Raw genomic sequence first — 13810 nt, forward strand, 5'->3', positions numbered from 1 at the left:
CAATTAATGTATATTGCACAGGATACTTCCAATGAGCTTTTTATTTCTAGTCCTGACTCTGAAGTGGACAAACAAGTATCACTAGACATTTGAGGAAAGTATATAATATCAGTGACAGGAACAAAATGAAGAAAAAGAAAACACAAAAGCAATGTAAAGAGAACAGGAATTACACAAGAAAAAACTATCTTTAGAAGGAAAATCTATTATTATTACCCTCACATAGATAAGTGAAGATACTGAATTCATGAAACAAAAACAGAACATTGAGAGAACAATAAAGGGTAGAGGCTCTTCAAAATTAAAAACTTAATGGCAGAAACAAAACCCTCAATAAAAGGACTGAAAGACAAATTCCAGAAAACAGAGCAAGACAAAGAGCCAGAAAATAGAGAGAAAAGATAAGAGAATTAGAGGACTGGTCGGGGATATCAAACATCTGTACAACAGAAATTCCAGAAAGAGAGAATAGAAAAAATTGGGCAGAGAAAAATCAAAGAAAAAAAATCCAGGTAAATTTGAAGAAGAGGTTCCAAATTCAAAGGGATCACCACAAGACTAACATAATGGATGAAAATAGTGCCAACGTCATGGCACAGCATTGTGAAATTTCAGAACCCTAAAGATAAAAATGTTCCCGTAAGCTTTCAGAGACAGGACAAAAAATAGGTTACACACAAAGGATCAAAAGTCAAAATGGCATCAGATTTTTTAACAGCAACACTGGAAGCCAGAAGACAACGTAGCAAATACCTTCAAAATTCTGATGAAAATTATTTCTTACATAGAATTCTATACCCAGCCAAGCTAGCAATCAAGTGTTGGGGTAGACTTTTGTACACATGCAAGCTCTCAAAACTTTTACCTACCAGGAACCTTTCTCAGCAAAACTACTGGAGAATATGTTCTACAAAACAAGTGAGTGAAACCAGGAAAAGATATGGCACCTAGCAAACAGGGAAGCCTACCCCAAAAGTTATACTCATTAAGATCCCAGGTTGACAGCTGTGCAACAGGTCTAGTGAGTCTCAATGAGCAGATCAGAGAAGTGCAGGAGAGAATAATTCAAAATAAAATTCAGAGAACAGAGAGTATGTTTAACGTACTAAGAAGAGATTTATGTAATTCTCATAACCAGGAGAGGTTAGGGTAGAATATGGGAAAGTACCTAAAAAATTAAGCGAGGGGCGCCTGGCTGCCTCAGTTAAGTGTCGGACTCTTGATTTCAGTTCAGGTCATGATCTCAGGGTTGTGAGATCGAGCTCCATGTCGGGTCCACGCTCAGTGGGGAGTCTGCTTCTCTCCCTCTGCCCCTCCCCCTGCACATGCAGGTGCTCACTCTCTCTCTCTCAAATAAATAGATAAGTCTTTAAAAATAAAGAAATGAATAAAATTTTAAAAAATAAAAAATTGATCGAAAATTAAGCAAGTAAAAAAGACAACTGCAAGAAAAACAAAAGGGATGGAAAATCAACCATGTGATATCACAGGATTCATCTGAGTATAGGAATTACATAGTCTTAATAATTTAACACTGTATATCTATATAACTAAACTCACAACCATATTGGATGTTTTGGAGGAAAAGAAGTATGTGTGTGTATCCAGTGTGGGGCAGGGGCAGTGAAGAGGGCTAAAGTAGCAATATAAATATGCTATTTGGAAACATGGAGGTAAATACCAAAGGAAGAAGCTAAAAGAACTGAAAGTCATTGCCTCTGAGAAGCAGCACATATATTTGTGCCCATGTGTGTGCATGTGCGTGTTCTGCAGCAGGGCAAATAGTTCTTTGATCTGTATTGTATAGAACTTAAAGTAGAATATGAATTTATCAGAAATATCCCAGTATCTTCCAGAAGGAGTATACCCAATACCTGAATAATTACTATACCTGGAAAAAGGCACATTCTGAGTACTTCTTCCAAATTGCCTCTGATCTGGGTTTATTCTGACAGTATTTTGCATACATCTGAAAATCATCTTTCTGTGATAAAAAGTAAAATTCAAATATATTATCAATTTGTGAACATGTACTTTTCTTATCAAGAAAGGCTGAACAAGAATGAGTGGGGCCAAGCATTATAGGGAATGTGGCCCAAAGGGCCTGCCACACTGGCAGCTAGCCTTCTTTATATTCCAAGAAAAGCATGCCCACCAGACTGAGTAGAGGGACACATAATTATCCCAGTAATTTCATAACCTTCACTTACCAAGTCTGAGAATTAGAGAAAAGCCTTCTCTGGCTGAACTATAAAAACAGATGAATTTTTCTCGTAAGTATGAGCTAATAGGGTACAAAGAAACATGTTCTTTCCATGCTATTAGTCTCTCGCTTCCCTAGTGAATGAAGTTGGAGCTAACTCCCAACATCCTTGGTTCATCACTGGGGTATCATCGAATTATAACCCCACTAGGCATCTGCCCATGCTATTCTCTCTGACCCTCATCTAACAGGCTACCTCCTACTCATTCTTCAACATCCTTCTCATGAGTCATCTCTTCTCGAAAGCCATCGTTTATACTCCAATCTACGTAAGATGCCTCTCTTCTTGGCTCCCACAGGATCCTTTGTATATCCTTGATATAGCACAACTCACACTGAATACAATTATTTTTCCCTCTTTTTCTATGGGAATAGTCTTGGTCTTGCTATCCACATTGCCTAGCACAGTGCTTGGTGTATAGTAAGGGTTCAGTAGATGGGTACTAATGAATGAACATTATCAACAGGCATTTATTAAACCAATGCTGGTTGCCAAAAACTCTGTTCACCTTACGAGAGATACAAAGATATATAGGATATGGACCTTGCCTCAAAGACTTTTTCATTCAGTTGGAGACAGAATTCACAAATATGTGTAAAAATTCATAGCAAACATAAAATCCCCAATGAGTAGTACAGACATTAAGTACTACACAAGTCCAAAGGAAAGAGACTGGTGTTGCTTAGGGAAGTCAGGGAAGAATCTATCATTCAAATGTGTTTAAAGTGAGAATATATTGAGAAATGTAGTAACAAATAGGTTTTTCTTAACCTTATCACATTCTGAGTCCATTAACTGATATTTCAGGAAGAGGAGGAGGTATATAAGCAGAGAATATCCTAAGAAAACATTCTAAGGGAGGAGAGGTAAGATTACAAAGTCAATTGTGCTTAGCATTCTCTTGAGACATGGAGAAATGAGCCTCCCTGAATGATCTCGTAGAATACAAAGAACAGACAGCCCTGTTTCGCAAAGTTCCTGTGACAGATATCCTGGTGTCGAAAAGCCAGACTACGTTTGAGTCTAAGACTTTGCATGTATTCGAGGGGAATGCCAAGGCATCTCTGAGGCTAAAAATCAACCAAACCAAGAATGGTTATGCGAAGGTGATTCCAAGTCTCACATCTTCCTAGCCAGGACGGTCCCTGACTCCAGAGGTCAGTGGTCACAAGCTGAGCCATTGAAGCAGCTGAGACCACGGAAGACAATGGCCACCTGCACGCTCCAGGTACATCGCTGCATCAACTGCTGTAGCAAAACCTGGTTTAACATTAAATACTTGCCAGGGTGATGTGTCTCCTCCAAAAACATAAAGACAGAAAACACAACACCGACTTTGTCTCTAAATCTGGTCCTATAAAATGAGCTGCTATTTTAGTGGCCCATATTTATATATTTTAAATAATAATTAACAAACCCTTTCCAGGAAACAAGGTCCCACTCTTTCTGGAGCATCAACGCAATTTTCCAGACTGCTCAAGAAAATGCTGTGAAAATTTCAGAGAAAAAAAATGATATCATTTTATGTGAAATACAATAAATTGGCCAACAGCCCTTTAAATAATATGATGAAAAAGAAAATTCAATTTAGCTATTACATACTTGTTATGGAATTCATATATTTCTGCCATATTTCCAAAGAGAATATCCTTTTTATTTCTCAGGAGAGGTGGCATAAGATCAAACATCTCAGGATTATCCATCTCCACTCGATAGCCCTGCCCAAAATAAATACATTTATTCATTTAAAAAATATTCATATTCACATTCGTTTGGGCCACCAAAGGCACAGATACAGAAGAATGTATAGGGGATGAGTGGGTAAAGCTGTTGGTAATTTTAACAATCAAATCTTCCAGTACCCAAAGTTATTCATTTAAAAAAAATTTTTTTCTTTCTTCTTCTTCTTTTTTTTTTTTTTTTTTAGAAAGCAAGACAAGGAACTCATGGTTTCCCACTCAATGGGTAGAATAAAGTGTAGGAAACAAAACAGAAACCAAGCATGAAAATTATATTACAGGTCATTAACCTCTCCTTAAACTGGCAATACGTGTTTAGCTTTTTCAGACCAAATTAATGTTATGACATTTGTATCGAATGACTGTTTTACTCCTACTTTTAGTTCTTTACATCACCATCTCTAAATAGCACCCTGGGAATAATTATAACAGTCTGCTTTCTTAAGAAAACAGCTTATCCCTTCTATAATAAAATCTGGGTTCCACAATTCTCACTACTGAGGGAGAACCTGAATACGCACTTTTCACAGACATGCAGCCTCAGTGGGAGAAATACCTCCTGCTGGCATGTGACGACCAAGGAAGGAGACAGCAAGACAAGACTCAACACCTCCTACCGAATGTAACAGGACAGCATTCGGGCAGAGATGGGAAAATACCATTTGAGTCACTTACCAACAAAACAGTAAACAGCTCACGAACATACACCCTCTCTGTCTGTATCAGTTCATTCAAGACGTGGCTAAAGTGAAGAAACAATATTTATCAGTTATTTTGTTGCTTTAGAATTGCATTATGACCTTTCAATCATTCTCATTATAAATTGTCTAAGGTAAAAATTGTTAATGCGTAGGAACTACCAATGGTTTTGGTTTTATCACCAAAATACAAAATTAATTGTATGGTTTCTGGAATAAGTACCACCCACAAGACTCTTTAAAAATACATTTAGAAGAAAGGAAAGGGGGCTCAGGGCTTATTTTTAAATGAAAAAAAAAACCCACTTTATTTCTATCTCACTAAGGTTAAGAATCAATTAACTGGGCACGTGGGTGTCTCAGTCAGTTAAGCATCCAACTCTTGGTTTCAATTCCGGTCACGATCCCAGGGCTGTGGGATTGAGCCCCGCCTGGGCTCTGCGCTCAGCAGGGAGTCAGCTCGAGATTTTTTCCCTTCCTCCCTCTCCCTCTGCTCCCCCCCACCATCACTCTCACTCTCTCAAATAAATAAATTAAATCTTTTTTTTAATCTGTGGGGTTTTTTTCCTTCTTACCATTGAGTTGTAAGAGTTGGTTATTTAAAAAGATTTTCTTTACTTATTTATATGAGAGAGAGAGTGAGTGAGTGGGGGAAGGGGCAGAGGGAATCTTAAGCAGAATCTCAAGCGGACTCCGTGCTGAGCATGGAGCCTGACTCGAGGCTTGATCTCATAAACCTGAGATCATGACCTGAGCCAAAATCATGAGTCAGTCACTTAACCGACTGAGCCACCCAGGTGCCCCAAATAAAATCTTTTTTTTTTTTGAAGATTTTATTTATTTATTCGACAGAGATAGAGACAGCCAGCGAGAGAGGGAACAAGCAGGGGGAGTGGGAGAGGAAGAAGCAGGCTCATAGCGGAGGAGCCTGATGTGGGGCCTCGATCCCAGAACGCCGGGATCACGCCCTGAGCCGAAGGCAGACGCTTAACCGCTGTGCCACCCAGGCGCCCCCCCAAATAAAATCTTTTAAAAAAGGTAAACATTCTTATGTCTAGAATAGTAACATAATTTTATAAAAGTAGACATCTATAAAATAACATTGTATATCTACATAACCCTTGTAGTTTTTGAAACATCATCTCATTCACTTTTACCTCTTCTACAAAAGAGGAAATGAAGATTCTGGAAAACTCTAGCTAATTTTCAAGTCACACAAACAGAGCATAGGTTAGCCAGGCCTAATTCTAGGACTTCTGACACCTCATCTAGTGCTCTTTTCATCGACGTAACAGAACCCCATTCTGTGATTTCAAACTCCAACCACATTTGCCTTCAACACTGAATCAGAGATTCCTACTGGTAGATGTGTATATGAGTGTATGTCAATAAAGAAAAGATACTTCTGTAAAACATCCAAGCTATTGTCGTTGTCCAAACTGGAGGATTGACCAGAACTTCTCTTGTCCTGACAGTCATGCACCACTTCAATCTGAAATGATGAAAATAAAAGTTAAATTAGCATCTATGTAAGTATAGTTCTTTTTGAAGAAAATCTAGCTCAAATTAAGTTCTCCCTAGGTCCTGTATAGATAACTTGAAAACACCAGGATTATTTTTTTCAGGAATAACTTTGACATACACTGGTAAAAAAAAAATTGAGTTGCCAAAGAGGACAGATTTAAGATACTAATTAGAATTTATTTTACACATGGGGCGCCTGGGTCGCTCAGTCGGTTAAACATCTAACACTTGATTTCGGCTCAGGTCATGATCTCAGGGTCGTGAGATTGGGATTCTCTCTCCCTCTCCCTCTGTGCCTCCCACCACCTTCCCCCAGCCCCCACTCGCACTCTAAGAAAAAAAATTGTATTTTACACATTAAATAATGTCTCATTCATTTGGCACTTTGGGGAAGTGAGGTTAATTTATAAAAAGTTGAGTTTCCAAATAACTAAAGTTTATTCATTGAAGAAAAAAACAGCTTTCTAACCTTAATGATTTTTGATGGAAACTTTCCAGGAAATATTACATGAATCCTTGAGTTTCTTAACCAAGGATACCCAACATCATTGACTCGCCTTCTAATGATTCAGTGGTATCATCAGGAATACGCATGATGTGATAAAAATCTGATGATACACTCCAGGGCTAATAACATGTGGGTAACTGTCTATTTGTTCTTAAAATGGCCATAACCTGTCAGTCTCTGTCTCTGCCACATGTCAGTTTTTGGACCGGCCTGCTGCGTCAACTACGTGAGATCTGTGGTGGTGACTTGTTCTTCAGAAGCCTCAGCAGTATCTTCCAGGGATCCTGGCTGTATTTGGACTTCTGAGCCTACAAAATGCCTGAACTCCAAGTAAATGTAGAACCCCAAAAGAAGTATGAGATCTGTCAGCTAAAAAGCGTTTCCACAAAACATTACAAACACCTGTGGAAAGGAATAAACATTCATTGACTATTTCCTATATATTGTGCAGGCACCGTTGTAGGTACTTAACACAAATCATTGTATCCAATCTTCCCAGCCATTTAGCAAGCTGTGGCACACTTATCCTCATTTTACATATGGGAAAGCTGAGGCTCAGGGAGGTTTAGCAACCCGGCCAGGGTCCCATACCTAATAAGTGATGAAACAGAGTCAAGCCCATGGTGTGCCACCATTATGCTCCCTCCTTAAGACTAGGCTTTGATTCGCTCTATCCGAATGTGCCAACTATTATCATTTTAATACTATAACTAAGACTGAGACTGCTGCGTGCTTCTTCATGCATCAGAAAGGTACGCATCCTTTACTCCTAACAGGTTTCTGAAAGACACGTTTGGAAAGTTTCGAAACACAAATTTATACTTTTAAATGCCTGAGGGTTATGCAGATGGACTTGAACTGGAAGAACGTGCGCAGTTTGGAACTCGGTTCACCAGCTGGAAATCTCACCCAAAAAATGTACAGAGCCACAGCCTCCTATTTTTCCCCTGGGATATGCAAATGAGTAGCTCCACATGGACGAACGTTAGGGTGTCATGAGTGGAAACTGGAAGCGAAAGACCCGCAAGACTATGGAATTCAGTATTCAGCCTGTTTCTTCTTGAAAACAGAAGCTGTGGCTGTATAAGAGGATAACCAGGCCATTCATTAGCCAGCTCATAATGGTGTAGAAATATTATGTTACGTATTATGTTACGTTATGATGAGGGTATTGCGTGATTATCCCCAGTTTATAGATAAGGAAATGGAGTTCCAGAGAACTTACCCTAGGTTATGTAGCCAGTAACTGATGGAGTTGGCATTAAAAGCCAGGTAGTCTCTATCACTGCTATACTGCCTCTTGGAGATACATGTTCTTGTCCTTATTTACCATCAAGAAGACACAAGGAAAATGCAGGGCCTACCGTTACGATGAGGCTGCTCTGTGCAGATACCAGAATATCATGGACAACTGGGAAGGAGCCTTGTATCGATCAAGAAATGAATAGATGCCTTCTTTGAGCCCAGAGTATGGGCCATTAGCACCTGTCCTTTGTCCACGTTTCATACTTATAGGAATGTAATCAGTTACGAAAGGAATCTTATTTTGTAGAAACGTGCAATACTTATTTAAGTTTATTGAGGTGGGGTGGGGGAAAGAGAAGCTGGGCCTGATAGGTGTTTTACAGAAATTAATTCTGAACTTGAGCCAAGACTTGAAAAACTGCTCACATACCTGGGAATATGCCAGGACTGCAATTAGACACAATGCAGAAGCACCTTCTTTTAGATTAAATAGGCTTTCAAACATACAAAATTGGTTTAGTGGATTAAAAATATGGTTTAAACCTCCATACCAATTCTGCAACTACAGCAATAAAGCCAATTTTGAATTAATTAATGGTATTTACTTTTAAGTTGCTCTGATTTTGTCTCCAAGTCTTCTTTCCTGGTAGAAAAATATGAAAGAGGAATTTCAAACCAGAATTAAAATCAACACTTTCAATTAAAATGCATGCACGTTTATTAAATAGAGAGCTATGAATATTCTAACATATTTATATTAGTATTCTTAAATCACACTATACAAAACAGTTGACTGGTTAGATTCATCTATATGATTTCAAATTATCAAGGATCACTTCGCTACATCTTCACACATTCTCTGACTCATCAAACAACCACTTGATTGCCGAGTGAGCATGAAGGTAAGTGTTAGTACTCGTAATTATTTGCAGATTTACTGTTCATTTTGACACATAAGCATTTCATCAGATTGTAGTTCACTGACTAACTGTATCAAAAAGAGTTTGGAGAAACATCTGAATTTAACTAATAACTACATACCAGGCAGTTCTAAGCCCTACACACCCATTTTGGTTTTTAATCCTCAAATCAACCCTAACAGATATGTACTATTTCTATCCCCATTTCATAGATAAGTAAGTAAGGTTAGTATCTTGTCCAAGAAACAGAGGTAGTGTTCAAATCTGCATAGTCTACTATCAGAATACGTACTTCTAACAACTACATAAAATGACTCTGAAGCACATTAAAATGCTAAAACAAAATAAATTTCGTCAAAATTCCAAGCTTTGATCTTTCTGTTCTTCCTGTTTAATCTCTTCTTTTTTTAAAACATGTTGAAAGTGAAGCTATCTGTATTTTTTTGAAGTTTATTTGTTTTTAGCAGTCTCTACACCCAATGGGGGGCTCGAACTCACGACCTGAGATCAAGAGTTGCATGCTCTTCCAACTGAGTCAGCCAGGCGCCCCTTCCCTTCTTTGTTTCATCTTTCTGTTGTGTTTACAATAGGTGAGCCCATATATTATTAAGCAAGGAGTCCAAATGTTCTTACAAACCCCAGGGCATGGTCCAATTCAAGACTAGGTCATTCGATCTCCTTATTTTCAGTGAGGCTAAAAAAGGCTGCCACCCACACAGGCTGCAGGGGTCTCTTCTCTCTATGGAAGAAATATACTTTTTGCCCTTTCCTCCTTGGCAGGAAGCACTGCAAGGCACACTCAGGGAAAGGCCACGCTGTTAGGTTCTCGAAATTTTATATTTCACTTTCATTATTTAAAAATACATTTTAGGGGCCCCTGGCTGGCTCATCGGAAGAGTGTGCGACTCTTGATCTCAAGGTCATGAGTTCAAGCTCCCTGCTAGATGTAGAGATTACTTGAAATAAACTTTTTTAAAGAAGTAAAACTAAAAATACATTTTATAGGGGCACCTGGCTGGCTTAGTCAGGAGCACATGTAAGTCTTGATCCAGGGTTATGAGTTCAAGCCCCACGTCAAGTGTGGGCCTACTTAAAATACACACACACACACACACATATGTATATATATATATACATATATATGTATATTTTATGTACAGAACATAGCATGACGTATAGAGATATTGAATCTCTATGTTGTACAGTGGAAACTAAAGTAATGTGTGTCAACTATACACAAATTAAAAAAGTTAAAAATATATATATTTTATATACAAGCTTTATGTTTATAGCATCATATATATAAATATATGTTAGACTTAGTGGCACTTACCACATAAAATCAATTTCTCAATGAACACTTAAGTTTCACCTCTTGAAAGACACCTGATACACAGAGATCCAAACTTATTTATAAAGGTAACTGAGGGAGCCTTACTAATTGGCTGTCCTAATAATTAATTCTTTGCAACTACATTAAGAGATGAAAAAGGAATATATACACAGTTCATGAGGAATGCAGCTTTTTCTGAAAAGCAAGGTAGAGAAATTCATTCTTTCAAAATGTGAATAGAGACATGAAATTATGGTGCACCTGTTCTACATGCTAAGCTCCATGTTTAGGGCTGGGGATACAAACATGGACTGCACACAGTCCCTGTCCTTACAGAGTTTACAGTCTAACAAGAGAGACGGAAAACAGGCAATTACACAAAAGCAGTAAAGACACACGGCTGGGCATGTGACCACACAGCATGGACACTCAACCAAACTGGGCGCCGAGGAGGAGAGGCAGGAAAGAAAAGCCTATGTGAAGGAAGTGGACTAGGGACAGGAAATCTGCTGGAGGAAAAGAAGCCAGCAAAGGGGAAAGGGAGAGGGAAGCAAGCAGTGTCTCAGAGAGAGAACAGTACTGTAAAGTCCAACAGGCAAGACAAGTAGAGGCATGCGAAAGGGAAAGTGGGGAGACAGGGAGACTGCTGCGGTTGTCAAGGCAACAGACGACTTTAGCTTGGATTGAGGAAGTGGCAGTGAGCAACAGCAGTGGGTATGGAAAGAAGTGGATTTTGTGACTGATTAAAGGTGGGGCTTGAGTGCAAAGGGGAAGCCAGTGACCCAGGCTGGGGCGACCGCGGGAATCACAGTACTATTCGCTGAGATGAGGAACAGAGGAAGAGGGGAAGACTGCAGGAGAGGCTATCAGGCTGGGGTATGCGGAGTCTGAGTGGCCTATAGGAAATTCAAGGAGGCAGACTGTAAATGCAGGTCTGAAGCTTCCGAGACAGATGCGGACTAAAGCTACAGGAGCTCAAACCACAGTTTACCCCTCACAATGTTCTTTGCTAACTTCCCTTTGTATTAAGTATTAATTCAGGGGTTAAGCGACTCTTGATTTGGCTCAGGTCATGATCTCAGGATTGTGAGATCGAGCCCCACGTGGGGCTCTGCGCTCAGCGGGGAGTCTGCTGGAGATTCTCTTCCTCGGCCCCTCCCCCCAATCCCACTTCCTCCCTCTCTCTCTCTCAAATAATAAAATCTTTTAAAAAATTAATTCAACAAATATTTATTGCATCCTGCTAGTTGCCAGGCACTGTGCTAGGTACAGGATTGTTTGATGCAAATTAATAAAAATAAACAAAAACAAACAAAACCAGTTTGACTTATTGTATAAAATAAAATATTAACAAAATTTGATTTGACCAAATCTTATATACTTGGCTTAGCAATTAGAAGTCTTAAAGAATTATTTAGACCTGATTGTTAAAATCCCCACTACTCACAGAGCAATGAGGTAAAAATAAACAATGTCGGTAGCATAAATGATGCTTTGGTTTAATTTAGAAACCACAATAAATAATGGGTAAAATCATTTATCCATCCATATCATTTATTCAGTCAGCTTCCTTCTTCCACATAAATACATTAGGCAGTCTTAAATTGAGGAAAATTCAAGCTACTCCCAACAAATAGTCATATTGTGGATGACACGAGTCTCTAAAATGAAAGAAAGCTTGATTTATTTTAACATTGCCAATTGTTTTTCTTGGTTTCTTTTTATGAGTGGGCATTTGATGAGATTGAGTTTAAAAGCATAAGCTACTTTTCAGATGGTCATTTTCCAAGGTAAGTTTAATGCGGAGAGAATATGGGTGATTATTATGAAAAAAAGGGAGAAAGTTAATTGTGGGCAAAATTCAAGAACGAATTGTTGCTGGTTTTAGATGTCAAACTGGTTTTTTCACATGTATGCAAACTCAGAAAATGTACCGAAGAAAAGCAATAAAGATGGGTACCTTTGGAAAAAAGTTTACATGCTTCAAAGAAAGAGTATCCAACTCCCACTGCAGAAAAAAAGTGTAATGCCATTAAATAAGAATATTGGAAAGAAAAAAAAATAAAACAAAATGTACTTTTAGTGACTAACGCCTTCAGCGGAGCTGAGCTTTCAGAGGACTACAGAGCAGGAAAACTTAGTCAGACGGATGGTCTAGTTTATTCAGTACTGTTTATATGCTAGAAGCGTTTTTTTCTGTCTTCACAACAACGCTTTCAAGTCAGTAGGCAATATTGTTCCTATTTTACAAACAAGGAAACTAGGCTAAAAGAAGTTAAGTGAACTGCCCCAGGTCACACAGCCGATAAACAGAGCCAGACATCTAACTGAGGTCTGTCTTCTGCTAAGGAATATAAACCTATCCTATTTTTATTCCCAGAGCTGTTAGCTTGTAGCCCCTTATTGGTTTTTTGGGTTGTTTTATTCTTTTGCCCTGTATCTTCTTAGTCAACGTTCTTCACTTATGGCACTGTTCATAGTTTCATTTGTGAGCATATGACATGCTTTCATCACTTCGTTTTCATATGATCCACGCAGGGACTGACCGAGGTTTTTATGCTCCTTATGCTTGGTTCAAGCTTTCTCCCAATTTCAAAGCACTTCCCATACATTAATGAGGTCTCTGATCCTTCAGATCAGACAGACCAAAGTTAGTCCCATGTTCACCTGTTCAACTAATTTAGGGCCACAAAGGCCAAATTACTCTCCCCTAAGAGGCCCCGGCCCCAGAGGCAGCTCAAGGGAAACTTCGGGCAATGGAATCATCTTACTTCCAGATTAGTTTGCACCACAGTCAGGATAGTTATTTTATCCTACAGAATGTAGAAAGGAAATGGCTATCACATGGTTAAAACTAGTCTACAAAGATTAAAACAAGAAAATGGACTCAAACAGTTAATTACTAGCAAAATTACTCTTTACCAGCGCTTACTTAGAAAAGGCAATCCATTCTATTACCTAAGGCATTTACTTACTAGAAGCTAAGAAGAACCAAGTAATTATCTATCCACGTAAGTAGTAAATACGTGTGTGCGCATGCAAACGCACGCCCATGTGTATCAGATTCATATGCTTTCCTCCACTTGCGGAAGAAAGGGGTGGGTTTGATGCTCATAAAATGTTCGTGCTCGTTGTAAGGTTGGACCATGCAGTCCAGATTGCCCTCATTCTGTACTACACTATGTTACTACGTTTTTCTGTTGTACGACAATCTCGACCATGACTTCTGCCTTGTGCAAGAGAGTGTAAACGTGACCAAAGATGCTTAAATAAAATTTCAATTTATCAGGACCGAAGAATGCATTCAGTATTTACATCAAGAGTAACAGACAACAGCAGGAAAAAAAAGAGTGAACATAAGATACTTTACCATGTTTAGGTGAAAACAATGGTGTTCTAGATCTCATCAAATTGTCAGAAGCAGGTACCACAAACTGGACTGGCTTCACATGCTTATCCGTCACGTTCCTGAAACCAGCTTGTTGGTTCTCAAATACGCTTCGGATGTGTTCAAGCTTGAGTTGTACAGTCTGCATTTGAACCTGCGGGTTGTACGAAACTTCTGTGAAATACTTTCTG

General features: G+C 38.8%; 1 protein-coding gene across 2 annotated transcripts in view; it reads right to left on the reverse strand.

The window, feature by feature from the left end:
• Positions 1 to 13810, reverse strand: part of MCF2 (MCF.2 cell line derived transforming sequence) — a 52219-nt gene that overhangs the window by 18169 nt on the left and 20240 nt on the right. The window contains exons 10-17 of one of the 2 annotated variants that reach the window (XM_034649902.1): positions 13602 to 13773; positions 12192 to 12239; positions 8584 to 8621; positions 6105 to 6193; positions 4679 to 4745; positions 3867 to 3982; positions 3682 to 3751; positions 1892 to 1984 (exon numbers count right to left, since the gene is read on the reverse strand). In XM_034649902.1, coding sequence (XP_034505793.1) covers positions 1892 to 1984; positions 3682 to 3751; positions 3867 to 3982; positions 4679 to 4745; positions 6105 to 6193; positions 8584 to 8621; positions 12192 to 12239; positions 13602 to 13773 — 693 coding nt within the window. The remainder of the gene's footprint in view (positions 1 to 1891; positions 1985 to 3681; positions 3752 to 3866; positions 3983 to 4678; positions 4746 to 6104; positions 6194 to 8583; positions 8622 to 12191; positions 12240 to 13601; positions 13774 to 13810) is intronic. The other variant, XM_011226389.2, reaches the window with a different exon arrangement.

The sequence above is a fragment of the Ailuropoda melanoleuca genome, chromosome X (genome assembly GCF_002007445.2).
Source record: "Ailuropoda melanoleuca isolate Jingjing chromosome X, ASM200744v2, whole genome shotgun sequence".
NCBI classification, from domain to species: domain Eukaryota; kingdom Metazoa; phylum Chordata; class Mammalia; order Carnivora; family Ursidae; genus Ailuropoda; species Ailuropoda melanoleuca.